The sequence below is a fragment of the Anser anser genome (genome assembly GCF_964211835.1).
Source record: "Anser anser genome assembly, chromosome: 8".
Lineage (NCBI taxonomy): Eukaryota > Metazoa > Chordata > Aves > Anseriformes > Anatidae > Anser > Anser anser.
The window spans coordinates 8,427,054-8,453,171 of record NC_139728.1 but is presented as its reverse complement, the minus strand read 5'-3'; the positions used below and the strand labels follow the sequence as shown (position 1 = coordinate 8,453,171).

Here is a 26,118-nt window from a genome sequence, read left to right as displayed (position 1 = left end):
AAAGAGGCACGCAGGTCTCGTTCCCATGGGTCCCCCGCGTCCCGTGGTGCTGCCCTGTGTGAGCTGAGCAGAGAAATCCCTGGGCAGCCTTCACAAAGTGTTTGCTGCAGGTTAATTTGCTCAGTGTAGGCAGCACAGTTGCCAAAAAAAATATATAAAAAAAAAAAGGATGGGCTTTAGCAGGGCTGTGCTGCAGAGGCTGGGCAGCTGCCAGCACCCCAGAGCATGCCCTGCAAACAGGCTGCAGCCTTCAGCCTCCTGGGCACCACGGGGAGCGTGTGCTGGAGGCAAACCGACTTTGTTTCCATCCCGGCAGGATATTCTACGTGTCCCACGACTCCCAGGACCTCAAGATCTTCAGCTACATTGCCAGGGATGGCTCTAGCAACGTCTTCAGGTGCAACGTCTTCAAATCCAAAAAGAAGGTGAGGATGCTGGGGGCCGTCCCTCGGCGGGGGGTCCCGGCGGAGTGGCCGGGACGCTTTGCCCTCTGAGCTGTGCTCAGCACCCCGCGGGCGGGCCGGGCTGACCGCGCTCTGCTCGCCTCCTCGCCCGCCGCAGAGCCAAGCCATGCGCATCGTCCGCACGGTGGGGCAGGCGTTCGAGGTCTGCCACAAGCTGAGCCTGCAGCACACCCAGCAGAACGCCGACGGGCAGGAGGATGGAGACAGCGAGAGGAACGGGGACGACCTGGACGTCCCAGGTACCGTGCCGGGGTGGGGTTGTGGGGTCCCGGGGGCCTGGCAGGCGCTGCGCAGAGCCGCTGCCTCTCCGCGACGTTGGCCGCTGGCTGCCACCTGCGGGGAGCAGATTTGCACGGCGGTGCGCGCTGTGGAGCTGCGGGATCTCACCCAGCGAGGAGCCTTCGCTAGGCGTCAGCCGGCATCCTCGCAGACGTCCCCCGTGCTGGGAGCCCATTAGCGGGGTCAGCGGGCGCCCGAGAGCTCTCCGTGCTCGGCTGCACGCGCCGCAAGCATTTCCTCGCGGCTGCCGGGACAGAGGCCAAAGTGGGGACCGTCCCCACGTCCCCAGGCAGTGTGCGGGCTGGCTCCTGACCCTCTGAGTGTGTAAGGGTGTAAGTGTGTAAATGCTGCGCTGCCGTCGGCTGCGGGGTCCCCCGGCACAGCCCAGCCTCCGCAGCTGCACTGTCCTGGGGGGACCGTGCTGTCCTGGGCAGCTCCCTGCTTGTTTTTCCTCCCTACAATGTACCGGCCATGGTGTGCTGTTCCCTGGGGATTTCTGAGCATCTGGTTTTTTTAGTTGTGTTTTTTTGTCTCTTTTCCCGTAACCTCCTGTTTACCTTTACTTTTCTGTGCCTCCTACCCCTGATGGCCCATTTCCCCCGAACGCAGGGGTTTTGGCTGCCGTTCCCCGGGTGTGTTTCGGCCGCGAGCCCCAGGGAATGGGGCAGCCGAGGACGGGGTGGCGGGGGGGGTGCGTGGGGTCCCAGCTCCGTCCCTGCCCTCCCGCAGCCTGCCGCCTCACCGCTGCGGAGCGGGCGGCCGCCTCGGCGGAGGAGACCGACATCGACGCCGTGGAGCTGCCACTGCCCGGGGCCGGCATCCTCGACTTCAGCCGCGGCGTCACCGACCTGGACGCCGTGGGCAAGGAGGCGAGCGCCGACGCCAAGGTGCGTGGGTCCCTCTGCATCCCCGGGGCCAGGGGAGGGGATTTTGCAGCGTTGCCCAGCTCCCGGATCAAAGCCATCGGCTGCTGCCCTCTGGCTCGGGGCCCGGGGCGCTCCCGCAGAGCGCCAGCCTCGCCACAGCCATGTGGAAAGTGTCTGGGGCAGAGCTGATAGGGATAATTGTTTTTCACACCAAAAAAAGTGCCTTTTATTTATTTATTTATTTTGATACAGTGGAAATTTCCACGGGAAATGTCAGCCTTTTGTGAAATCTTCTGCCAAAACATTTGTGCTTTTGTGACATTGCTGTGGGGGGATGCGGGGAGGTCAGCGAGCCCACCACCAGGCAAAAACCGTCCCAGAGGTTTTCAGCCCGCCGCAGCAAGGCGTGTGCGGTTGCTTTGAATGCAGCAGCCTGTTCCCTGCGTGCTTCGAGGGCTGCTCTGTGCCTGGTGGTGGCTCTCAGGGGGCACGGATGGGGTCATGCTTTCCCTGTCGGTGTGTTGCAGGGCTGCCTCCACCCCGAGGACATCCTGACCGCCTCGCCCAAGCTGCTGCTGCCCTCGTCCGCCCAGCTGCCCGACCTGGGCACGCCGCTCTCTGCCCACCACCAGATGCAGCTCCTGCAGCAGCTCCTGCAGCAGCAGCAGCAGCAGACGCAAGTGGCCGTGGCACAGGTTCGTCCCGCCGCGAGTCCCTGTACCTTTAGTGGTTACCCCAGCTTTCCTTGCTCCCTGACACCTCCCAGAGCTACCCGCAATTACTTGGCTTTCTCCATGGCCCAAGCAGCTGGTGCCGTGCTTTGGCTGGCCGGTGGGAAGGCGGCCTGTAGCCTCGTCCCCCTTTCTGCAGGGTCTGAGGCTGTGTGCTGGACTTGTGCCCGCCGCGGGATGGTTCCCGTCCCAGGAGCTGCCACTCGGCTCCTCTCTAACCCGCTCCGTGTGCGGCGCGGTGCTTCGGTGTCGCTGATTTATTAACGAAAATGTTGTGCTCCGTTGTGCCGAATGCCTTTTAGCTGACTGAATGCATTACATCAACGCCTCTGTCAGGGGCACTCGCTGTCTGCTCTCAAAAGCACGGAGTCAGTTCGTCTCTGGACGCATGGTGGTTGGCACCGCCTTGGTTCTTTACCAACAAAGCCAGTAGATCCGCGGTGTCGTCCAGGATCTGTGTCAGACCGATGGCTCTGTAGCTACGGGGACCGTTTTGTAATTATCTCTGCCTGTAATTACTTGGCTAGGGATGAAACACCATTTAATTCCCTCGTTGACCAGAAAGACTTGCTTTTGCAAGGTGTTTCCAGATACGTGTAGAAGTCCCTTGAATTACGGCCAAGCAGCCTTCCTGGGTGCTGTCCCCAGGGGACTGGTGGCACAAGCCCCTGTCCCTGTGCCAGCGGTGACATTTGGGCTCTGCTCGCTGCTTCTCTGCATCCCCCGAGCCCTGCAGCACGCCTGTGACGGAGGCAGCTGTCAGGCCGGGAGGAGGGATGCTTTTCAGGCTGATGCTGTCAGCGCTGAGCTTTTGCACCTGCTTAGCATTTAATTGTGGTTCCACCTCTGCCAGTTCCTGCTTTGCCCACCGGCACTGGGCAGAGGGCTCCCCCACCTCCCCTGTGGTCACGTTTCAGCCAAGATAAAAACTGATCTTTTTTTTTTCCTCCATCAAATCCATGCTTTCTTGTCTCCCTGGGGGTCTTGATCTGTGCTGGAGGTGGGTGTGCTGCATGCGCACAGGAGCCGGGGGTGCAGGCAGGGTTGGTGCTGTGCCAGCGTGGCTCCTGGGTGGCTCTGTGCTGCTGTGTCCCCCTGCCTGGAGCACGCTCCTGGGGCTCTGCTCGCTGCAGCTCGCAGCAGAGCTGCCCCGCTGTGCCGGGTCTCACCCAGCAACGCCCCCATCCTTCCCAGGGCCCTGGTGCTGGGCTGATGTAGGTGCTTGCATATCGGTAGCTGTGCTGAAATGAACGGACGCTCTGCCTACGGGCGTTCCCTGCCAGCTTTTCCATCGTCCTCCCGCTGCGCTGAGTGTGCCCTGGCGTGACGGGGCTGTCTGCTGTCCCGCAGGTCCACCTGCTGAAGGACCAGCTGGCCGCGGAGGCGGCGGCGCGGCTGGAGGCTCAGGCGCGCGTGCACCAGCTCCTGCTGCAGAACAAGGACTTGCTGCAGCACATCTCGCTCCTGGTCAAGCAGGTGCAGGAGCTGGAGCTGAAGCTGGCGGGGAACAACACCAGTAAGTGCTCCCACCCCGTTCTCTCCCCTCCCAGCTAACGGGATCCCAGTTTTGCACATTCCCGTGGTTTTGTGCAGGGCAGTGTTAGTGCCCTTCTGGCCCAGCGTGTTGCACTTGCAGCGGGGTGCTTGCACGCAGAGTGGAGGGAGGTATGGGGGCAGCGGTCCCACGTGTCCATCAGCATGTCTGCTCTCCCCAGCGGCTGCACAGTCTGTGCCAGCTCCTTCCCTGCCTGAGAGCCCCTCCTTGACCTTCCTCTCCAGCAGATGTGGCCATCGGCTCCCTGCAGGAGCTGGGGTGGGAGACGGACAACCTTTCCTCCTGGCTCTTTGCAGGCCAGCAGCCCCCTGGGACTGTCCTTCCCGTGGGGGTCCACAGCCTGCCTTGGTGGCCGGGGGACACCCAGGAGGACCGGGATGGCTCTGTGACCACCTCTCAGCCGTGCCCTTCTCTTGCAGCGGGCTCCCAGGACAGCCTGCTGGAGATCACCTTCCGCTCCGGCGCCCTCCCCGTGCTCTGCGACCCGACCACCCCGCAGCCCGAGGACACCCACCTGCCGCAGCTGGGCCCCGGCTCGGGCTTCCCCAGCGCCCTGGGCAGCCCCATAGGTAGGAACGACTGTCTGGTGAAGCTGGAGTGCTACCGCTTCCTGCCGGGCTCGGGGCCGCACGCCCCGGAGCCGGCGCTGGGCAGCCTGGAGCTCCTCAAGTTCCGCGAGTCGGGCATCGCCTCCGAGTACGAGTCCAACACGGACGAGAGCGAGGAGCGCGACTCCTGGTCCCAGGAGGAACCGCCGCGCCTGCTCAACGTCCAGCCCCGGCAGGACCTGGGCGACAGCCTGGAGGACGAGATCGCGGTGTAGGGCACGGCAGGAGGTGGCGCGGAGCAGCCGGGAGCCCTGGCGGGGCCGGGGCCGGAGGAGGGAGCGCGGGGCCGGAGGGCGGCGCGTGGCGCTGTGCCGTGCCCAGGGGAAATAAATGGCACCCGGAGACCTGCCAGCTCAGCAGGAGCAGGGCACAGACCTCGTCCTTCCCCAGGCTGTGTCCCTGCTGCCAGCCCCGTTGTCCCGAGCTCAGCCAGCCCTCAGCACCCTCAGCTTCGTGCCAGGCTTGTGCTGCTCCCTGGTCCCCGTGCCTGCCCCCGGGCTGCGTTGAGAGGTCAGAAGTAAGGGAACAAAGAGCCCTCAGCACCATCACAGCCCCGCAGGGCCCTGTCGTGCTGCTGGCATCGCTGCCAGAGCCCCACGGCGCACAGCTGCCCAGCAGCCCCAAACTGCAGAGGTCGGCCCATGCCTCCTGTGCCGGGTTGGGAGGTGGTGTAAGCGGTGTTACTGCGGGGGGAGCGGCGAGACAGGCGAAGGTCTTTGCTGGGGGAATGAGAGAGCAGTTGTGGGGTGGTGAGCGGGGATGGGAGGGAGCCAAGAGCCAGTATGGGGCAGTGAGTGGGGTTTCTGCATGTGGAGGTGGTGGGAGAGGAGGCTGCGGCCGTGCTGTCGGGATGAGCGGCAGTGTGGGTGCGTGGGTGAGAGCAGGGGGACGCTGGGGACGAGCCTGGGAAGGTGAAGGGGTGAGAGGAGGTTGCACAGGATGGCCAGGCACGGGCAGCTTTGGCAGGGTGCTGGGGCTTGCGGTGCTTTGGGACAGGGTTGGTCCCTGCCCAAGGCAGGTGGAGGGTGCGTGGGCACTGCCTGCCCCTCCCCGGGGCTGCAGAGCGGGGAGGGAGTCATTACGGGCACGGAGCGGGAGCCAGGGAGCGCAGCACGGGGCGTGCAGTCCTCCTTCCCCTCGCTGCCTGGTCCTGGAGCTCCTCAGCACGGCTGCCAGGCTTCGAAGCCTTTCTGGTGTTCTCAAGCCATGTTTTCAAGTGCTTCCCTGCACCCACCGCCACCACCAGCTCCCTGCTTCGCTTTACAGACAAAACCCACCGCATTTCCCAGCAGGTGCTTGCCCGCAAACCAGGGCTGGCAATGGCTGTGCGGAGACAGACACACACAGACCCTCCGTGGGGAGCGAGCTCTCCTCCGGCAGGAACTGTGCTCGTTTGGATTCGGGGTGGTTGCTTTTTGGGAGAAGCTGAGCCCGGTTCGAGGGTCTCTGGCCCCCCAGGAGGTGATGCCAGGAGGTGATGCCAGCTGTGAACATTGCTGGGAGCTGCCCAGTGCCTGCCCGGGAGCAGCGGGCAGACCGGGATGGAGCTGGCGGGTGGCGCGGGTGAGGACCAGCTGTGCGCAGGGGCTCCTTCACGAGCCTGGTTTGCACCCTCCAGAGGGGCGAATCCGGGATGTCAGGGTGCCCCAGCAGCCCCCCAGAGGCCGGTGGTTGTCCTTAGGGGCCCCCACAGGAGCCTTTCCCTTCTCTGCAAGCACATTTATCAGCTGCCCGCTGCTGCGGCCTCCAAGAGGCCGCAGCTGAAGCGATACGGGCCGGAGCCCTGATGCCCCCCTGCTCCCTGAGGAAACGCTGGGAGAGCTGGGGGTTGGCACGGTCATTTTCCTCTCCTTCCACCCTCCTGTCCTGCTTCTGCTTCGCTTTGTCGCTTGCCTGCTGCTCTCCCCTTGGCCGGCTCTGTCTGCTCGCTGTGCCTGCGCCTAACCCCTCGCTGCGCATCTCCCCGCCTCGAGCTCGTGCTGTGCTCTGCTGCTCGGCCCCCTGCCGAGGGAGGCCCGTGGCTTCCTCCTGCCCCAGTCCCCTCGGGGCTGAGGAGCGGGGTGTGGGTGAGACCCCCGGGGCAGGCGAGGGCTGTGCTGGGCGCTGCCCACCCAGGAGGAGGCTGGATGTTGAGGGCGGTGGGGCTGGCAGGAGCTGGGGGTCCCGGTGGGAAGGCAGGACGAGTTCTGTGCCGGGCCTCTTAGCAGCAGCGAGGGGCTTGTTGGGAACACGAAGGTCAAAGCGACCGTGAGATGGTGGAGCTCAGGGTCCTTAGTGCAGGGAGGAAGGTGAAAGGCAAGCTCGCAAGCCTGGGCTTCAGAAGAGCAGACCTTGGGCCTCCCCAGGCATCCTGTGGGACAAGACCCCGGAGGGCACAGGGACCCAGGAAAGCTGGCTAATGCTCAAGGATCACCTCCGAAAAGCTCAGGAGGTCCATCCCATCAACGAGGAGGTCAGGCAGGAACGCCGGGAGGCCTGCGTGGGTGAACAAGGAGCTCCTGGCCCAACTCAGACCCAAAGAGGAAGAGTACGGAGGGGGGAAGCAAGCATGGACATTGCCCAGGCACCCAGGGGTGAAGTTAGGAAAGCTAAAGCCAAAATGGAACTGAAGCTGGTCAGGGACGTCAAAGCCATCGGGGCCAGTGATGGGCCCCATGGCCCCCACCATCTGGGTGGGGGCACCCTCACGAGGCTGTCCGTGGCATGGAGCTGGGGGCAGTGGGTGACGCCAGGGGCCCTCAGCGGGCTGGAGAGGCGGCTGGTGGCACCGCAGGCAGCTCAGCGAGGGCAAGCACCAATTCCCTCCTTGGAGATCCTCAAAAGCCCCCGGGACGTGGTCCTGGGCAGCCTGCTCTGAGCATCCCTGCTCGAGCAGGGGTTGGAGTAGGTGACATCCCGAGGTCCCTTCCAGCCTCAGCCCTTCTGTGATTGTTTCAGTGTCCCCAGTGGTGGCCTGGTGCCCAGCGGAGCCCCCCGAGGGGACAGAGCAGCGGTGGGTGCTGGTAGCAGGGTGCCCTGGGGGCAGACGAGGGCAGGAGCAGCAGCAGGCAGGGCATCTCCTCCAGGCCCGGCTGCCTCGGGAAGCAGCAGGCGGTGCCGAGCCAGCTCCCTGCCTGCAGCCTTGGGCTGGTGGCCAGCGCTGCCCGCAGGGGGTGGTGACCGATGCCCCGGGGCCGAGGGGGTGCCGCTGCCCCCCGTGCGTCACCGGAGCCAGCCCGTGCCGTGGGTACGTGTGTGAATGATCCTCCTCAGCCGGCGCTGCCTACCAAACGCCTCTCTGGCCTCTCACTTTTGTTACGGACCTTGACTGGGAATTTATAGCTCTATTTTTTGTCCTTTCTTTTTCCTACAACTGTCGTGTTACTAACTGTCGACCCAGTCTATCTGGGAAACCAATCTGTCAATGTAAGTGCACTTAACCCTTGGGTGTTGTCATCAGTTGATTGGCTTTTGCTAAATAAATCTTTCTATTTCTCAAGGCTTTCTGTTGTCTCTTCCTTCTCGCTGGCTCTCTCTTTCTGTACTCCTCCTGCCCTCCACGCTCTGCCAGGCCGGGCGGCAGCCAGCACCGGCACCCCTGGCATCGCACAGCCCCCTCGGAACCGAGCATCCTTCCCCGCGGGACCCCCAGCCCTCCCCTGCAGCTCGGCTCTGCCTGGCTTGTGGTGCCAGCCGCAGGCTGGCCGTGAGAGCGAGGTGCCCCGAATAGTGTTTTTGGGGTAGAGGCGTGGTGTGGGCTTGTCTCAGGGCTGGCTGATGGTGTTGGAGGGTGCCCGATGCTGCCTCCAGGGTTTCCAGATGCTGAGCAGCGCTTTCCAGGCTCCGTGACTTTTTTTTTTTTTTTGGGCTGCTGGGAAGGAAAAGTCAGGAACAGCCTCTTAAAGGACATCAGAAGCACTGGGTCAGCGAGGGGCTGCAGCGGAGCCATGCCTCCCAGGAGAGCAGCAGGCCCTGCTCCGCGTGGCGTTTATTGCGCTGGCGGCCGCAGCGATGGAGCAGTGCCCTCCCGCGGCGGCCGGGGCTGCTCGGGTGCCGGGGGGGGCCTCGGCCTCCTGCGCCTGGTGCTCCTTCTCCAGCAGGACCTTGAGCTTGCGGTAGTACGCCTTGCAGCTGTAGCCCTCCTGGGAGCTGTGCTGGATGTGGGTCTTGAGCGCCCAGAGCGTGGGGAAGACGCGGCAGCACGCCCTGCACTTGTAGCCGTGCTGCGGCACCGGCTGCCCCCGCGCAGCCGCGAGGATGTCCCGCACGGTGATGCTCACCCTGCTGGTGGTCTGCCGGCCCTGCTGGGAGGGCTGCGGCTCCTCCGAGGAGCAGGAGGAAGAGCAGATGGTCTCCGAGAGGTTGTCGGCTTCCTCTGGCTCCTGGGCGCCGATGGCCAGGCTGGAGGAGAGGTGCTGCTGGGAGGCTGCTGCGGTGCAGGTGAAGTAGCTGTACGGTGAGAACCAGGGCCGGTAGATGGTGCGAGCAGGGAGCTCGCTGCCCGGCGAGGCTGCGGCTGCAGAGGGAAGGGCAGTAGTGAGTCGGGGGTCCCTGCACGAGCTCGGTCACCCACGGGGGTGGGAGCGGTGCTGGAGACGCAGGAGGGGCCCAGTCCCCAGCACAGTGCTGAGCCCATCTCTGCCCAGAGCCCTGGCTGCTGGGCTGGGCTGTCTGAGCCTCAGGGGGATGCTGAGGTGACTGTTTCTGTCCCTGAGTGTCCCCCCAGCATGGAGAGCATCCCTTCCACCATGGGACACGTGGCTGGAGAGCTGGCGAGACACCCACCAGCACGAGGAAGGCTCACCCTGCGGCCAGGTGGGGCTGTCCCACGCGGAGCTGCACAGGCACGGGGGCAGCGCTGGGGGGGGCGAGCTGGCGCTGCTGGAGGCAGCACCCACAGCCTTCGGGATTCCTGCTGGGAAGACGTGGGGTGAGAAGGAGAGCAGTGCAGAGGCAGGCTGCGACGGCAGGACCCCCCCGGTCCCTAAAAAGCACCCTTTGCCACGTGGGGCCCCCTTCCCCTGCCCACCCAGGCAGGTTTGCCCAGCCGGAGCACTGTGTGCCCCCCTGCCTGGGTGCAGCCCGCGGGCACCAGCCTCACCGGGCAGGCTGCCGGGGTCCCAGGGGCAGGGGGGCTTCAGGCTGCCCCTCCTGGTGCCACAGGGCATGGCCCCCACCGGCAGGGACGGCACGACAAAGCTCTCCATCCCCCTGGTGCAGCTTCTGTGCCGAGGCCCTAGCGCCACGCTGCCGTGGTACCGTCAGATGATGTCACTGAGGGCTGGTGCCGCAGGGAGCTTCTGGGCACCAGGCGCAGCCCTTCCGAGGCGCTTTTCAGGGACCTGGTGTTCAGAGACCTGCTGGCTCCGTCCCTCAGGGCTGCCAGGATGCAAGGGGCGAGGTGTGGGGGTGCTCAGCCACACAGGCTGCAGCTGGTCCAGTGCAGGATGGTGCAGTAACATCGGGGTTTTGCACCCACACCCGGTGAATCCTATCTCTGTAGGCAGCCAGGCAGGGGATTGGCACCGCACCTCGCCTGGCAGCATGGAGTGAGCATGCAGAAGGGCCAGGCCTGCTGTCCCCTTGGTAAACCCTCTTTTTCTCTTTTTTTTTTTCCCCACAACCTGCTTCCCAAGCTGCTCGGTACCAGGTAAGAGATGCTCTTGGTGTGCTGTCAGTACCAGCATGGTGCCCTGGGCTTGCTGCTCCCTCGTCTCACCCCGTGCTGTCCCCGCTGCATGCACTGCCCTGCACAGGCACGGCACGGCTGCGGGGCCACAGGAGCAGCCTCCCTGTCCCCAAATTGTGTTCCCCCCCGTGCTGCTGGTGGGCAGCTCTGAGATGCTTGCCCCCTGCAGCCCAGCTCACACCCGCTCTCTGCTCCCTTTCCCTTCCAGTGGACCAGAGCATGTTTGAAAACGCCAGCGCCAGCACGGCACCCACCCCGCGCCCGCAGCACGTCCCCGCGGGTGCCCCAGCGCAGCCCTCCCGCCCTGCTGGCAGCCAGCACCTCCGCAACCTGGGCAAGGCCGTGGGGGCCAAGGTGAACGATCTCCTGCGCCGCAAGGAGCCGGCTGGCCCCCCCGGCGTGGGGGTGACGGAGGTGAATGCCAGCGCCGGTGCCGCGCTGGGCATGGGACAGCTGGCAAGCGAGGATGGGTGAGTGTCCCTGCTGCGTGTGCCCCGTGGCAGGGATGTTCGGGCAGGCTGGAGGGGCCCTGGTGTGGGGCTGCGTGTCACTGCTCCGCTCTGCTTGCAGGCCCCCGGGGCTGGATGCCTTCCCCCGGCTGGACCCGCCGCCCCCCGTCACCAAGAAGAGGACTCCGCGTGCCCTGAAGACCCCGCAGGACATGCTCATCGCACCCCAGCCCGTGGGCAGCAGCGTGGCGGAGCCCCCCGAGCTGCCCCCAGCACACCCTGACCCTGCGGAGGAGTGGCTGGGCGCAAGGGACCTGTCCCCTGTGGAGCACCCTGGGGTGCTCGGTGCGACCAGTGCCTCGGCACCAAGTGGGGACCAGCCGACTGGTGCCCTCCCCGTGCCCGACCTCATCCACAAAGGCAGCCTGGAGACCTCACCCCGCACCGAGAAGTCTCGGGGACCAGGGCTGGAGCATGAGCTGCCGGGGAGCGCAGGGCAGCCAGAGCCGTGCGCCCCGAGCCGGGAGGCGGAGGGTCCCCATCCTGACCTGCTGTCCTTCGAGTAGCAGCAGGAGAGGGGCACAGTGGGGGCTGGCTCTCCCAAACACGTCTCTCGCTGCTGCTTGCTGTTCTTGGGGTCGCTATTTTGGGGAGGGGGGGAGCCCTAGGCTAGCAGGAGCCATTCCTGAGCCATCATTCCCGAACCCCTCCTCCCCAGATGCCCAGGAGGAGCACAGCCTGTCTTGCCACCGCTTCTGCAGCCTGTCCTCATGTGTGGCTGCAGAAGTGCCAGGACCCTCCTCATGCCTACATCCCACCCCGTGTGCCCGCTGAGCAGCCCCATCCCGGGGGTGCCTGCAGGCTCTCGCAGCCCTGCTGCACGCTGCCCCCAGCCCCGAGGTGTTTCCAGAGGCCATCCCTTTGCAGTGCCATCTCTCTGCTGCGGAGCCCCAGCCCCAGGAGCCCTGCTCGTGGCATGGAGCCGGGGGCAGCAGCGTGGGGCGCCTGGGGCTCTGCAGGTGCCCCGTGCGAGGCTCCCCCCTGCAGCTCCTGCTTGTGTCTTGGTCTCAGCGCTGCCACCACGCGCAGGACCAACCTGCCGAGGCGGGCACCCCGCTCTGTGTGGACCAGCTCCACTGCTCTGTTATTTCTGGGGGTGGTGGAGCTTCTGCATGAGACCGGGACACAAGAAGCCACGCGGTCCCCTGATACCGCTCTATGATTGTTTCTGGATGAGCTGCAGGAGAGGTTATCCAGCATGGGGACCCCTGGGCGGGTGCAAGGAAGCCGCTGTGAGATGGCACCCGTTACCTGGAGCATCCTCACCTCAAAACGTGGTCACGAACTGCCTTTGGGCAGGGCTGGGCTGGGACAGATCTCACAGCCCCACCAGTGCCACAGAGGGGAGGACAACCCAAGGGGGACCTTCTAAAGCCACAAACCGCCTTCCACCAGCAGTCCTGCGGGCACCGTGCATCCCCTGCTGCTGGCGGCCGGCGTGCAGCAGGGCCTGGGGCGCCAGAGGTGGGCTGGAGCGTTTCCTCCTGCTGCCCCCGAGCCCCTTGGTGCTGGGGTAGAGAACACCCTGCCTGTAATGGGAACACCCTGCCTCTAGTGTGGCTGTGCTGTACGTGGCCGGTGCCACCCCACAACGCGGTGTGTATGCGTGTGCTGCCCGGTGAACGCATATAGGGCCCTGTCGATGGAGACGAGGGCTTGCGGCCCCTCTCCGAGCACCCAGCGTCTTCCAACCCTGCGCCCCGCTGCAGGTCCCGTCCCTCTATTTATGTCCTCCGGGATGCGCGTGTACTTTGGGACAAAAGATGCGGATTGCACAATAAACGTGTGGGGGTTTTTTTATTATTATTATTAATCGCTAACACCTAGCACCCGCTCTGTGGCCCCTGGGGGCGCTGAGGGGGAACCGGGGCTGTACTGAGGGAGCCGGGGCGGTGCTGGGGGAGCCGGGGCGGCGCTGAGGGGACCGGGGCGGCGCTGAGGGAGCGCCGGGCCCCGCTCCGCCCCGTTTCCGCCGTCATGGCGGCCGGAGCCCGGCGGCGGCGGCGGCCGAGCCCGGCTGCGGGAGCCGGAGGCGGCAGCGGTGGCGGCGGCGATGTGAGGCGAGGCTGAGGCCGAGGCGAGGCGGCGCCATGTCGGGCTGCGTGTGGGGCGCGGCGCCGCCGCCGCCGCTGCTGCTGGAGGCGCTGGGCCGGCTGTGGGAGGTGCAGGCGCCGCTGGGCAGCGGCTCCTCGGCCTCCGTGTACCGGGTGCGCTGCTGCGGGGACCCGCGGGCCCCCCCGGGCGCCGTCAAGGAGTTCGTGGCTCCCCCGGCGCGGCCCGGCCCCGCTCGGCGCCCCGCTGCCCGCCCGGCCGCCGCCGCCGACTGCGCCGAGTACGGGTTCCGCAAGGAGCGGGCCGCCCTCGAGCACCTCCGCGGCCACCGCAACATCGGTAACGGCGGGGGGGCCCGCACCGAGCCCCGGCACCGCGCCGGGGGGAGGGACCGGGGCCTGCGGCGGGGGCGGCGAGATGGGGCACCCGGGGTGGGCGGCTGGGGACGGGGGTGGGGGCCCCGGGGCGGGCAGCAGGGGACAGGGACAAGGATATGTCCCCCGAGGTGGTCATCTGGGGACAGCAGGGACAAGGACGTACCCCTTGAGGTGGGCAGCAGGGGACAGGGACCCAGAGGTGGGCACTTGGGGACAGGGACAAGGGCATGCCCCCCGAGGTGGGCAGCTGGGGACACCAGGGACAAGGACATGCCCCCCGAGGTGGGCAGCACCCCCCGGGTGAGGCAGGGCTGCTCCCCTCCCTGCAGGCTTGCCCACTGCTGATTTTCATCAGCTGCAGAGGGGGGACAGGGCCGGCCGTCCCCTGTGGCTTCCCTCTGGTTGGGAGGGGTTCCCCTGAAGAAGCAGCTGCCTGCTGCAGGTCCGGGGGTCTTCCCGGGGGTGCTGGAGAGGAGCGGAGTGCGGTAATGGTGTAGTTGCCCGTTACCGACGCCTGTCGCCGTGTCTCGCCGCAGTGACGCTGTACGGCGTGTTCACCAACCACTACTCTGCGAACGGCCCGTCTCGCTGTCTCCTGCTGGAGCTGCTGGACATCAGCGTGTCCGAGCTGCTGCTGCACTCCAGCAACCAGGGCTGCTCCATGTGGATGATCCAGCACTGTGCCCGAGATGTTCTGGAGGCCCTGGCTTTCCTGCACCACAAGGGCTATGTGCACGCGGACCTCAAGCCACGCAACATCCTGTGGAGCGCGGAGGAGGAGTGCTTTAAGCTCATTGACTTTGGACTAAGCTTCAAAGAGGGGAATCAGGTTTGGAATGTGCTGCTCTCGGAGCAGTTTGCTTTCTTGAGTTGCGCGGGTCTGTGATGACCTCAGCTCCTGGGGGAAGGAGCGGAGATGACCTGATCGGGATAGTAGCTGAGCTGGTGCTGAGGGTTTCCTGGAAGGCTAAAATGTGGTCTGGCCCGTGAAACAGAAGCCGGTGTTCCCGTTCTCCCTGCGTGTCTCTGATTACTGTTGATGTCAGTCCTCGCGCTACCCACAACCGTAGATTCCAGAGTTAACGATTCAGCTTCCTGGGAAGCTTGCTAGTTTTCATGTGGTCAGATGAGCGAGAGCAGCCAGATCTGTAGGATCTCTTTTATCATCCCTTATCGTACATAGTAGTAATCCAGGCTTCGCCATCGGTCAATTGCATTATCTCTGGCGGTGTCCTTGTTCTTGTCTTTACTTTCATCCTATCTTCAGCAGCTTCCCTTTTTAAGTCTGGATGTTTCTTTCCCACGTGACTGGGTTGACCAAAGCCCTGATTGCGGCTAGGCAGCGTCTGTTCTGTCCTGACGTGGACAGATCTGTGCCTGTTCTGCTCTGCTCTTCCTGTTCGCTGAGCTTTCACTCCCTCTTCGTACTGTCACTTGTTTATTTCGGTGATAACGGGTTTTGTAAGTTTGTCCTTTCCCCTTTTATTCCCTTCTGTGGCCTCCAGTGAAAGCAGAGGGACTGTCTACAGAGAGCCTGGGGAGGTTCTGCTGTTGGCTTGACAGAATTTCCTGTCATCCCTCCCTCTCTTAGGAACCTTCTGTGAGGGGTATCAGTAAAGCGTTTTATCAGATAGCCCCGTAGCAAATTATCCTTTGGTCACTGGGCAGTAAGTCGTAAGTGAGCTATGACTCTTCTTTACACACAGTGTCCTGGTTTCTCCTTGCACTCTTCTCATCTAAGAGGTTTTCGGATTTTTTTTTATTGACTGTTTTACCTGGTATTGACAGTAAAGCTCACTGATCCGTGAATATCTGAGGACTGCGTGGGTGACCTGTCCCTGAATGGTTTAGTACAACATCAGATTTTAACGTGTGCACTCCTTAACAACTCCTCCGTGTTGTGCTTTGGTCCTCCCACACTCTTGGCTGAGCACCGTTTCGTGCTGGTAATCTGCTGCTGTCTATCAGCAGAAAACACTCTCCTGGTGTCCTGTGTCTGAGGCAGATATTTTTTTTTTCTTCAGGTCTGTGTTTTGCTGCTCGCTCTGGGAGTTGCCTCATAATACTTGATCGTGCATTTTATTTGCTTCGACTTTTGCTTCCAATCTGCCTTCTTTGGGCTGAGTTTCCTCCTCTGGTTCCCTTAAATATGCTGCCTGTTGGGGTGAACCTTCTGACCCTGCTTTGAATACGTACTGGCTATCAGCCTCTCCTCCCCGCCCCTGCCGTGTCTAGCTGCGTACATGTACGCATTCCTTATCTGAGTCAAGCCCGTGTTCCTTGCGTTTGGGACAACTCTGCTCAGCTTATTCTTGCATAACTTTCTGCAGTTACTGTTTAACAGGTACTGGCTGTACACAGAGCAAGGTCTCAGCCACACGAATCTCTGAAAATACTTCAGATAGCAGGAGTGAAATTCCCTCTCTCTATTTTTGCTGGTGGCGTTGACCACGGCGTTTTCTGTGTCTCAGAGTGTTGTTTGGTGGGGCTGCTAAACTGCTGCTTTCACCATGCTAGAGGTTTTGCTCTTTGCTGATTGGAGGCATTACCCTACTGAGCAATTTGTGTATCATATTTTTTTGGTTTATGAAACAATTCTAAGCTCTGTTGCCTAAAAATGCCTTTTGTAGTCTTTATTTCCAATTGGAGAGCCAGCTAATTTTGGTTTGAATATATTCCATGGCTAAGAATTCCCAGTCCTGTGCCTTCTCCAGGAAGTAAGCTTGCATATTCTTCTGTCATCCCTCGAGTCACATCAGGGCGTTTAAAACGAGCCCTCCTATATCAGAAAGACCCAGCATCCAGTTTATCATCGGGCATTCGAAGGACTTGACAAAACCACGGCCGACTGATCCGGCATCGGCTGTGAGCAGGAGGTCGGACTGGAGACCTTCTGAGCAGCCTCTCCAATCAGCCCTTGTGTGATTCTGTGATTTTCCTGTTTTCTTTTAATCAGACAGTGTGTGGGTATTTGCCTCTGCCAGCCACAGCAGCTGAGCAGGTATTGATTGCTGCAGCACTTCCCTCTGCGAGGGGAGAGGAGGAAGAGGCGCGTGGGAAGCGCCTTTGATAATTTCCTTGTCTGAGTGTTAGATGCCTGCTTTTAATGTTGTGTTCCAGAGAACAGCAGCACCTGAGCAATGGAAGCTGTTACTGATCCTCACTGCTCATTCTGAGCATTTTGTGCTCTCGTACAGCTGATGTGGGAGCGTGCTGTGGGTGCACCGCCCTTATCCTGAAGCTTCCAGCGTCCTCCGTGCTTGCACAAGGTTAACAGGCCAGTCCACCGTGACATCCAGCCACTTCCTCCAGGCAGTGCTGTCGTTCAGAGAGCTCAGATGCTCAGATGCTGTTTAGCTAGATGTTTTCTCCTCCATTTTTTTCCCCCTTCATCAACACAGCAGTACAGTAAGCCGAACTGCCTTCTGACACGACTGGCTGTACGATGCTTTCTGTCAAGTCAGCAGCGGTATTTTGGTGACCCGTTTGGACGTGCCTCTGTAAACTGATTTAAGGTTAGAGCAGAGAGCCTGTATCTGCAAAAATTAACCTTTTTTTGTGTTTGTTTGGCCTTCTGTAGGATGTGAAATATATTCAAACAGACGGGTATCGGGCTCCAGAGGCAGAACTGCAGAACTGCCTGGCACAGGCAGGGCTCCAGAGCGAGACGGAGTGTACCTCTGCTGTGGATCTGTGGAGTCTGGGAATTGTTTTACTGGAAATGTTCTCAGGAATGAAACTGAAACATACAGTCCAATCTCAGGAATGGAAGGTGAGTGAGAACTGCTGTGGGCGTTCTTGCTTATGCCAAGCAAGTCCTCCTGCTGCTTGTGTGCACCTTGGATTTGTAAGGTAGCACCTGGCAACTAGAGAGTGTTTCCTTGATGTGTCTATAATCCTATTGTCCTGGGAATTAAGGTTTCAAAGCCTTAGAGACCTGCCCGCCCTGTGGGACTGACGTGTCTGAACACTGCCTGTGTTCAGGCTACTGAAATCCTACAGCTCCAGGATTCTGTGTTCGGAGCCTGTGTCTCCCCAAGAATTGGGAAGTTAATTGTGCTTGCTGTAGTGCCGCACAGACAGAGGAACAACATACGTGGATGAGGGCTACTATTGCACTACTATTTCTTTTCATCCCTAATTACCACTTATTTTTCTTCCCAGGCAAACAGTTCTGCCATCATCGACCGCATTTTTGCCAGTGAAGGGGTGGTTAATTCAGCCATTCCAGCTTATCACCTCAGAGACCTTATCAAAAGGTATCTTCCTGCGTTTACTAAGCATTGCTTAAAGATGTGCCCTGTGAAGCCTTGCGCCTTGGAGCCCACACCTACCACTTTTTTTTTTAATGTCCTTGCCACTATGCTAGTCACAAGTGCAAGCATTAGCTATATTAGCTGTGCTTTCATTAGCCCTGTATTATTAGCTGCTCCGAATCCCATTTTTGACAAGATGTGGGAGCTTCTTGAAGTACGATCACTTTTATGAGACCGCATGTGTGTGTGAGACAGGAGCAGAGTGGCCTGGAGAGGTGGAGCTGGAACATGCAGTGTTCATTGTGAAATTCTAAGTGAGCAACTTCCATAATTTGGTGCTGAAAGACATCTCAAAGCAAAACCTCCTGTATTATGTACTTGAAACGCTCTCAAGGGATCCTTCTGGTGTGCTTAAGCTGTGAATTGGAAGATGTGCTCTTGACTGTTCTCTTTGTACCATAAGCACCCGAAAGATAGGCTATTCCTCGGTGCTGGCTTCCAGCCCAAGTTGAATTTGATGCAGGAACGTCTCATGCAGGAGCATAAGGATCTCTCTTCTCTTGCAGCATGCTTCATTGTGACCAAGGAAAGCGAGCCTCCGCTGAAAAGGCTTTATGCAGCCCGTTCTTCAGCATTCCCTTTGGTAAGCTGTGCACACCGGCCCTGCTCGCAGCTTTGTCCGCGTATACTGGGAGCAGCAGGGGTGCGCAGCTGTTCCTGGTTCTGTCCTCGCTGCTGCTCCCTGGTGTTGTGGCACTTGTCAGCCCTCTGGTACCACGGCAGACAGGTCAGAGTGTTGCCCCTGCTCTCAGTGCTGCCCTGTTCCTGTGGCCGTGCGGGCTGCCACTTTTCCTTGGTGGACTCCCTCTAAATCCTGCTCAGATCGAACTGACCAAGGGTGTGCTGACAACGTTATTCAGCTGGGGGGACAGACGTAGACAAGGCACGTAGCTGGCATTATGACCCTTAAGGTGCTTTTTAAGAGTGCTGTGCTGTTTATGGGAGGCTGATGGCTTTTACGATGCCGAGAGTTTCCCAGTTCAGAAGCTGGGGATGTGAGCAAGCAGGGCAGTGGCTGGTGGCTGCCTCTGCTGCTGCCTCCTCCTTGCGGGCCGAGCAGTCCCAGTGCGTTCTGGTGCTGGAGCCTGTCTTGGGGCCTGTCCAGGAGAGTGTGAGCCTACGTTTGCAGTGACGAAGGTCACGGAGGAGGTCAGGGCCTGCCTTTCCTCACGTCCGCATGGCAGGTCAGACAGTTGTCACTGTCGCTTTGATCTAGCACTTTCTCTTCAATTGAGGAAAAAGGTGGTGTTCCGCAGGACTGCGTGTTCCCCCAGAACCCTCCCATGCAGACTGCCAGCAGCAGATGGGCAGGGCCTGCCCTGTTTAGGCTCATATCCCTCCCCATTTTCTGTTCCAAAAGCTCCACAGTAGCATTCTTCAGGGATTGCTGGCTCTGAGAGGACCGGCAAAGAGCTCTGCATCCAGCTTTTCTGCAGCATAAGTCAACGTTTCAGGCATCCAGCTTCTTGCTGGGCTAGTATTTTCTCTTTGGGCCTTGCTTTTCCTAAGCTGCTTGGCGTAGCTTGCAGTGAAGGCTGTTAAATATCGCGTCTTCCAAGGCTGCATCTAGATGTTGGCATCCCTTTGTATTGGCAAAGGTAAGCAGCTCATCCTGCTTTTAAAACTTCTCTTGCATTTCAGAAGCTGGGGCTGTTGTAATCAAAGCCACTTTCCATGGAAGCAGCTGAACCTTTCTGCCAGTTTTGCTTTAGAGCAGAGGGAATAGTGTTTTGGCAGTACTTCCACATCTAGTTTTAAACACACAGACCTCTAACTGTACCCTCTTGTACTAGAAAGGTGCTCCTGTGGTCAGTGCTACAAGTTTATAAAACAGCTCCGATTTTTCTTAGTTGCTGGTTCTCTCCTTTGCCTGGCTTGCACGTAAGCGTGTCTGCACAAAGAAGCATTTACTGTTGCTTTCCTAGGAAGTCAGAATGCGAGCTGTCATTACCTTTCACTTGGACACGGTTACTCTGTTTAGAGCAAAGACAGCTGAGAATGGCTTTCCTTGTCGGTTACAGCCAAGACGTGACTTTCCAGTTACTCAGCTTCTTTCCTGAGCTGCTTGTAAGCTGCAGCCAGCTGTGTTGTCAGTGCAGTGGGCGTCACCTGGGACTCTGAATGGGAGCAGAGGTGCTGGGCAGAAAGTTTGTCCTAGGACAGAAGGGTGTTGCAAGAAGTGCATTTGTCACTTGGTTATAGGAAGACAGATGGCTCCGAGTTGCAGAGCTTGGTTTGTCTCCCTTCTCTCAAAAAGACACATGAAAGGAAGGACAGATGTACTTGAGTAAAAGGAGCCGCACACAAGGCCGAGGCAATGGTTAAATGTGCTTTCAGTTCCCTATTTGTCTGATGCTATCTCTTGGTTGCCAACAGCCCTAAGGAGGAATGGTCGCAGCAGTTCTCTTGGAGCTGACTGTGACACCTCTCTTTGAAGGGATGTTCCTGAGTGCTGTCTGGGCATCGTCTAGATAAGGCCTTTCATCCTCCAGGCTTTTCATAAGGATTCCTCCGTGTGACATGGTAGAAGATTTGCAGTGTGTGCGCTTGACTATCATCTCCTCTTGCACTGTAAAATCGAGGTTGTGCCTGTGCCTGGCAAAGATGTCAGCTCCTTGGTGCGCGTTGTGTGCTTAGCTTGGAAGAGTGTTTCCAAGGGAGTAATCACCCGCTATCTTTGCAAAGCTAGTCAGAAGGCTCAGGCTGGAGAACCGGAGCCATTTCTTCCCTTTTCTCTCCCGTTTCATTTTCAAATGTGAGACCCATGAGCCCTGCTGTTGTGTTCAGCTGCTGTAGCTTGCTGATACAAATAAAAGTGTGTTCATGCTCTTGAAGCACTGCAAGTTGGACTCCCGGATCTTAAATTGACAGACCTGCCGGTCCCTTTCAGGAACATGAAATCGAGCTTTTGTTGTTGAAGTGGCATCGTCTGTCCTTGCTGCTTTGAGTTGCTAGAAGTCCTGAGTGTCCTCCCAGATGTGGTTCTCGTAGTCTGACGTTAGTCTGGCCACCTCGTTCCACAGGAGGATCTGTGCAGCGCTGCTCCAAGTCATCGTGGAGCTGCCTGTTTTCTTTCAGAGCCAAGGGTCCTGTGGCAGCGGGCTTTATTTCTGCCCGTTGTAAACTTGTTCACAGGATCAGTGCTCACCCACTTTCCTTGTGTGGCACTGACTTAGTCTGTAGCACTGCGTTAAGCAGCTAAATATTTTTCCCTTTTTCTGTTGTAAGGTTGTATGGTGATCTCAAAACTGCATGTTGCAGTTGGATTTTGAAGGTGGGGTTTCACATGGTGTTTAGGGAAGAACCCGAACATAACCTAGAGTCATCTGAGGCTCATGCCTTCATATAGCTTAAGAACTGAAGTTACAGAAGCTCTCTGGCCCATTTCCAGCTTGTCTGGTACCAGTAACAGGAGGAGCAGGTTACACAGTGGTTCCTTCATCTTCTTGCATTGCCATATATGTAAAAGATAGTTTGCTCAACTACCACAGCCCTTGAGGTCACATCAAGTTCTAAATGTGAGCTAAGCAGACATAATTCTAGTCTTAATTGCTCCTAGCTTTGTAATTTTAAAAGCAATTTCAGGTGCTAGCCTCGGTATAATTGCAGAGTACACTGAATCCTTTGGGAGAGCCTGTTAGCACACAGGCAAAGATAAGTTGGAAACGGGGAAAATACATTACCTGTAAATGCAGGTAATGATGGAGTGAAGTAAAACTATTGCAAAGAGCAGTCAGTTCTTGTGTATATTGAGTCAGCTTCATGTTTTCTTGCTCCTTTGATTTCTTTTCTCTAACTCTGTGGGTGTCAAACAGCTCCCCATATCGAAGATTTGGTGATGCTCCCCACGCCTGTGCTGAGGCTGCTAAACGTTCTAAGCGATGCTTCTCTGCAGAGCGAAGAAGAATATGAAGGTTGGTGTGTGCTGTGCAATTCACATATAGCAATGTCATCTCACTGTTTTGTTACGATTTGGGGGTGAGAGAGCAAGCAGAAGAGCTATTAATAGACAAAAGAGTAGTAGCCAAAGAGCTGCTCAGCTGAGTTCTGATACCTAGAGGGTCAGCTACACCAACAGGGAATAGGCTAAGACTGAAAGATTGAGCCGAAGAGCAGAGCTTGTGGCGAGATCTTGAAGGATCTCAAATTTTAAAGAAGGTTGATTTTAATTTCCTATCTGGTTAAATGCTCACAGAGCTTGCGATGTGTTTGTGGCTCTGAGCTGCTGCTGAACATGTACAGGGCTCTGTGGAGCCCAGGAACAGGATCCTCAAAAGTTTGCTGGCTGACTTATCCAAGATCTCAACAGAACTGAAAAATCTTGTTTGAGTTCATGAACAGTAGCAAAAACTGTACTCGGTAGGTGGCAAGGTATGTCTGTGGAATTTACTCAATTGCTCTCAAATCCAAGTGAGCAGCAAAAGCTAGGGAGCTCTGGGGATATGAGTTTAAAAGGCCGAGTTCTGCTCGCACAAAGAATAGTTTGTAGCAGCTACTTTAATTCCTCTACTCCAAGTGCAGCAGCCAGAAAAAAGTCATGAATTCTGAGTGTTTTGGCTACTGGAAGCCTTTGTGAGCAAGAAGCACTCACTGTCTGTGTGCTTCCGAGGCCTGGTGTCAGGGATTCGCTGCCTGCAGGTCTGTCCCTGGGCCTCAGGTCAGACACTGTCCTGTTCGTGGCTGTTAAGCAGTGTCAGCCTCTGTGGTGGCATTCCTGGATTATTTTAAATCGAGAGGAAAAGACTGTGTTGACTGAAAGTTCTTGAGGTGTTCATCTGGCCTTTTTTTGCTTCTTGGCAAACCCTGGTTTGCAACGTGAAAGACAACCGGCGCTTTTCTTTCTCAGATATCCTGGAAGACATAAGAGAGGAGTGTCAGAAATATGGACCGGTGGTTTCCTTGCTTATTCCAAAGGAGAATCCTGGTAAAGGCCAAGTAAGTGAAGGGAGGGAGAGGCCGTGTAATTCCCACGGACGCTGTGTGCTGCAGGACTGCTGCTCAGCTTCTGGAAGTCTCCTGGCTGACAGCAGTGCTAAAAATAGCTGGTTGTCTTGAAGGACAGCACAGGTTCCTCCCCGGTTAGGCAGGGTTCCCTAACCTGGGAGGGCCCCGGACAGCTTTGGGAGAGGAGCTGAAATAGGGGAGAGAGGGGGAGAAACCACTGGGTGGCAGAGGAGCTGTCGAGGATGTCGAGCATCATCATACATTTTCCCACCATTTACCAGACACGCTCCCTGCAGAAATGAGGAGTGAGAGTTAAAATTGCCGCTCAGAGATGCATCTTCTTCCTTTTTAGCTCCACTGCTCTGGACTCAACTGAGGATAAAGGGGAAAAATTTGCTCGGGAACTGTTGCCTCAGTTGCAGGGGCGGGAGGGAGCGGGTGGCGTGCTGCCCCGGAGGCTTCACTTTTCCTCTCTCTTTTTCAGGTCTTTGTTGAATATGCAAATGCTGGTGATTCCAAAGCTGCCCAAAAAATGCTGACTGGGAAGATTTTTGATGGCAAGTTCGTTGTGGCTACGTTTTACCCACTGAGTGCCTATAAGAGAGGATATCTGTACCAAAACTTGCTGTAGGCAGTAGCAACAATCAGGAGAGTTGTCTCGCTCCTCTTCCTCACGTGTTTTACAGTTGAATGTACAAAAGAGCTTCCTAGCCCTGCTTCTGAGTCATCTGTAAAGAAGAGATGCGAAGGACTAAGACGGGCTTTGAAACCTTTACTGCTGCTTTGTGATGTGCAGAGGAGGCCTGGATGGCTTTAAGCGTGTGCTTGTGTGTGTGTCGTGCTTGCTCGTTTACATTAGACGCGTGGCTTCGCCTGCCCCGGCAGGCGCTCGGGTGCCGAGGGTGACCGTGGGAGCCTTGGAGGCAGAGCAGGTCTTGGCAAGCACTCGGAAGCGATGGAAATAAGACCACTGAAACCTCGGCCTTAGCGCCTGGTTTCGCTCAGGGGAGAGCAAAAGGCTCTGGCTTCGAGTCCTCGCGTCCCCCAGAGCAGCAGGCAGCGGTGAGACCAGATCTGCAGAGCCTGCAGCGCTGCCCGGTCCCCGAGGGGAGCCGCGCGTCTCTCCTGGCACAAGCGGCGTGCTGGGCTCGGGGAGCGAGCCGTGGTGAGCGGAGCTTGGGTGCGTGGGTGGGCAGGGGCCGACTGGCTGGGCATAAACGCCCTCAGAGCGGCGCCGGCCTCAGTCCCAACACGACCTGGAAGCACTTTGTAGCCTGAGGTGATGTGAAAACTCTGTCGCATGGAGTCATCTTTCTAGCCCGTACCCTGTGCTGGCATTGATGCTCTGAGCTCTGCTGCCGAATCATCTGTAGCATGTGAGTGTCTGTAGGTGATATTTTTGGAAAGGAGTGCGACAGCGCGCAGTATTCTTTGTGTCTCAGCAGGGCTTCTGCCTGCGAGTCTTAGGAGAAATAACAAATATTTATCTGTTGTAGGTTCCACGCTTGGCTTTTCCGTGTTGTGCATTTTATTTTTGCATTAACCCATTAGACTTGTTGTAGATTAGAAGCACTGACACTTTTGGTCCTTCAGAGGTCACACAAAGGGCCCGAGGCAATCTGAGATCCTGTTTGGAAAGGGCTGGGCCGGTAACCAGGCTTACCTGGCCAGATTCACGTCTTTCCCAGTGTCGGGGCAACGGCCACGGTGGGTTTTTGGGACAAGAACCTGGGCGAGCAGCATCCCTGCTCCCCCCGAGCGCTCTCCCTGCTCACGTGGCTCTAAAGCACAGGCAGAAGATCTCTAACCCTGCTGAAATACTTGAGGGCAGCTGCCTAAACTGCCTCTGACCTTCCCTGGAGTAATAACGCCAATTACCTTGCAGTTTACTTCCTCGTGGTTTACTTCTCGCATCTAGCTGATGCTGGACTTGCTGGAATCCTGCACTTAAGTGGTCCCCTTGGTTTTTGCCCTGCGTGCGTGCGTGCAGCGTGTCGGAAGAACCGATGTCTGTAGCATTTCACGGGTGTCCGTGCTGGCGTGGAGTCCTGTCTGCTATTGCCCTTGCCAGACTTTCCCAGAAAGGACCAATCTCTTTGAATTTTCCTGTCGCCTTCGAGATGGTAGATTTTCCAGGAAAAAAAATAATAATAATAAAAATCCCGCAGTGAGTTTTAAGGTGTGATTTGCTGGTCAGGCTGTTCCCAGAATGATGCTACTTCGGTGTACATAGCTGTGAAGCAGCTTTGCATAGGTGGGGTGTGTGATTCAGTGCTTTTAAGTTAACTGTCCTTGCGGTGAAGCACCTTTAGTGTCTGGAAGGAGTTGGACAATCAGTCGGGTGAGGGTTTTTTTTACGCGAAGAGCAGTGTTGAAATTGCTGACAGTACTCTGAATGTGGCTAGACAGTGACCGACCTCCTCAGCTCTAGGTTTTTGCTGTCTCTGGCAGGCTTTGCCATCGATAGGAGCGCCGTGGCCTAGAAATTCACGCTGAGTGCCACTGTGTCGGCAGCACTGAGCTGGCTGCACATGTGCCTCAGACCCGAGGGCTGATTCTCGGCTGAAGACGAGAGCCATGCCAGGATTAATCTCTAGAGGGGAGCTACAGCCTGCTCTCGCGGCACAGTGAAGTTGTTCTGCCAGGATTTGGCTGGGGTTTTGTTCAGCTGTTTTAGTAGGAACTGCGTACATCTGCAAGATGCAGACCCCTGCTGCTCTGTTTTCTCTCTGGATGCTTGGTGACCAGGCCTGAGCACTGAAGTGAGGAAAAAAAAAAAAAAAACAACAACAACAACAACAAAGCTTATTTTTTTGGCCCTCCTGGCTAGAGGTGAGGATGCTGATCTCTGTCCTGTCACTGGGTCCAGTCCCTGGATTCCCTCTGCAGGCTGTGGGAGTGTGGAACAGGGAAGTTTAGAAACTCCTTGGAGCAGAAGGATTTTATCCCTCACCGTCTGCCTTCAGCTTGACAGAAAAAGGCTTTGAAGCTCACCCTGGTGTCTCAGCGAGCTGCCGGTGGCTTGGCATACGTTTCAGCCCTGTTAAAACCTGTGTTCCTTAACTCCAGATTGGCACAGCTTCCTTCCTAAAGCTTCCAGAGCTGCTTAACACACTGAACACCAGGGTTCGGGGGTGGCTGTGCTCCTCGGGGTGCCAGCTGTGTCCCCGGTGGGCACGGCAAAGGCAGCTGGGTGTGGGTGTCCTGGCACCAGCCGGCACGGCAACACCTCGGTGTGAAAACCAGCTGCCTGCGAAGGAGAAATCCGCTCTGGGGAGGGAAAGGATGAAAGATGGAGCCTCTGGAGACAGCAAAGCTTTGAGCAGCATCTCTGTGCTGGGTCTTCCTCGGCTCTCAGAGCTGAGGGCGAACCCTCGGCTGGTTTCTTTCCACCCGGCTGGAGGCCGAAGGGAACCCACCGGCTTTTTTGCCTTTTTCTGCCGCTGGTGTGTGTGCGTGTGAGCAGTGAGAGAAAGTTCTTTGCACTTCCACCTATTTATTATATGCAAGGAGAGCAGCTGGTTTTAAGTCACGGGCCAGCCCTGCGCCGTTTCACTCCCAGCTTTGTTCCCGCTGGGCTCCAGCCCCACGCCGGGGGGCTCAGGGCCGGGTCCCGTAACCGCGTGCCTCCCTCGGGCCTAGGTGTGAGCCGCCGTGCCGAGCAGATGTGCGCTTGATACCGGTGATTAATAAAGGATGCTTCGAGACACAGCGCTCCTTCGACCGTCTTGCGGGGGGGGGGGGGGGGC

The 26,118-nt window shown here is 58.4% G+C and overlaps 3 protein-coding genes across 9 annotated transcripts in view; 2 read left to right on the top strand and 1 right to left on the bottom strand.

The window, feature by feature from the left end:
- The window catches only part of NOS1AP (nitric oxide synthase 1 adaptor protein), a 36,451-nt gene extending 23,971 nt beyond the window's left edge, over positions 1 to 12,480 (top strand). For 4 of the 6 annotated variants that reach the window (XM_083845671.1, XM_083845669.1, XM_083845670.1 and 1 more), the window contains 8 exons: positions 317 to 425; positions 562 to 703; positions 1,473 to 1,630; positions 2,137 to 2,304; positions 3,691 to 3,856; positions 4,315 to 4,464; positions 10,380 to 10,641; positions 10,742 to 12,480. In XM_083845671.1, coding sequence (XP_083701797.1) covers positions 317 to 425; positions 562 to 703; positions 1,473 to 1,630; positions 2,137 to 2,304; positions 3,691 to 3,856; positions 4,315 to 4,464; positions 10,380 to 10,641; positions 10,742 to 11,186 — 1,600 coding nt within the window. In that variant the 3' untranslated portion in view covers positions 11,187 to 12,480. Of the gene's footprint in view, positions 1 to 316; positions 426 to 561; positions 704 to 1,472; positions 1,631 to 2,136; positions 2,305 to 3,690; positions 3,857 to 4,314; positions 5,597 to 10,379; positions 10,642 to 10,741 lie in introns of those variants that run through there. The other 2 variants (XM_083845672.1, XM_083845673.1) reach the window with 1 other exon arrangement.
- Positions 6,821 to 9,689, bottom strand: SPATA46 (spermatogenesis associated 46; the record flags this gene model as incomplete). The annotated part of the gene is made up of 3 exons (XM_083845956.1): positions 6,821 to 9,042; positions 9,268 to 9,394; positions 9,584 to 9,689. The coding sequence occupies 3 exons, from the start codon at positions 9,687 to 9,689 to the stop codon at positions 8,406 to 8,408; spliced, it is 870 nt and encodes a 289-aa protein (XP_083702082.1). The 3' UTR covers positions 6,821 to 8,405.
- Positions 12,481 to 12,632: 152 nt separating the features above from the next.
- UHMK1 (U2AF homology motif kinase 1) lies at positions 12,633 to 26,078 on the top strand. Of its 2 annotated transcripts, XM_083845676.1 has the most exons (9): positions 12,633 to 13,071; positions 13,646 to 13,938; positions 16,690 to 16,881; positions 17,274 to 17,368; positions 17,932 to 18,008; positions 21,241 to 21,339; positions 22,272 to 22,360; positions 22,854 to 22,930; positions 25,200 to 26,078. In XM_083845676.1, exons 1-9 carry the CDS (start codon positions 12,771 to 12,773, stop codon positions 25,354 to 25,356), a joined length of 1,380 nt encoding a protein of 459 aa, XP_083701802.1. In that variant the 5' UTR covers positions 12,633 to 12,770; the 3' UTR covers positions 25,357 to 26,078. The 2 variants fall into 2 exon arrangements, with proteins under 2 accessions (XP_083701802.1, XP_083701801.1); XM_083845675.1 differs by having other exon boundaries at positions 12,634 to 13,071; positions 22,854 to 26,078.
- The last annotated feature ends 40 nt before the right edge of the window (positions 26,079 to 26,118 follow it).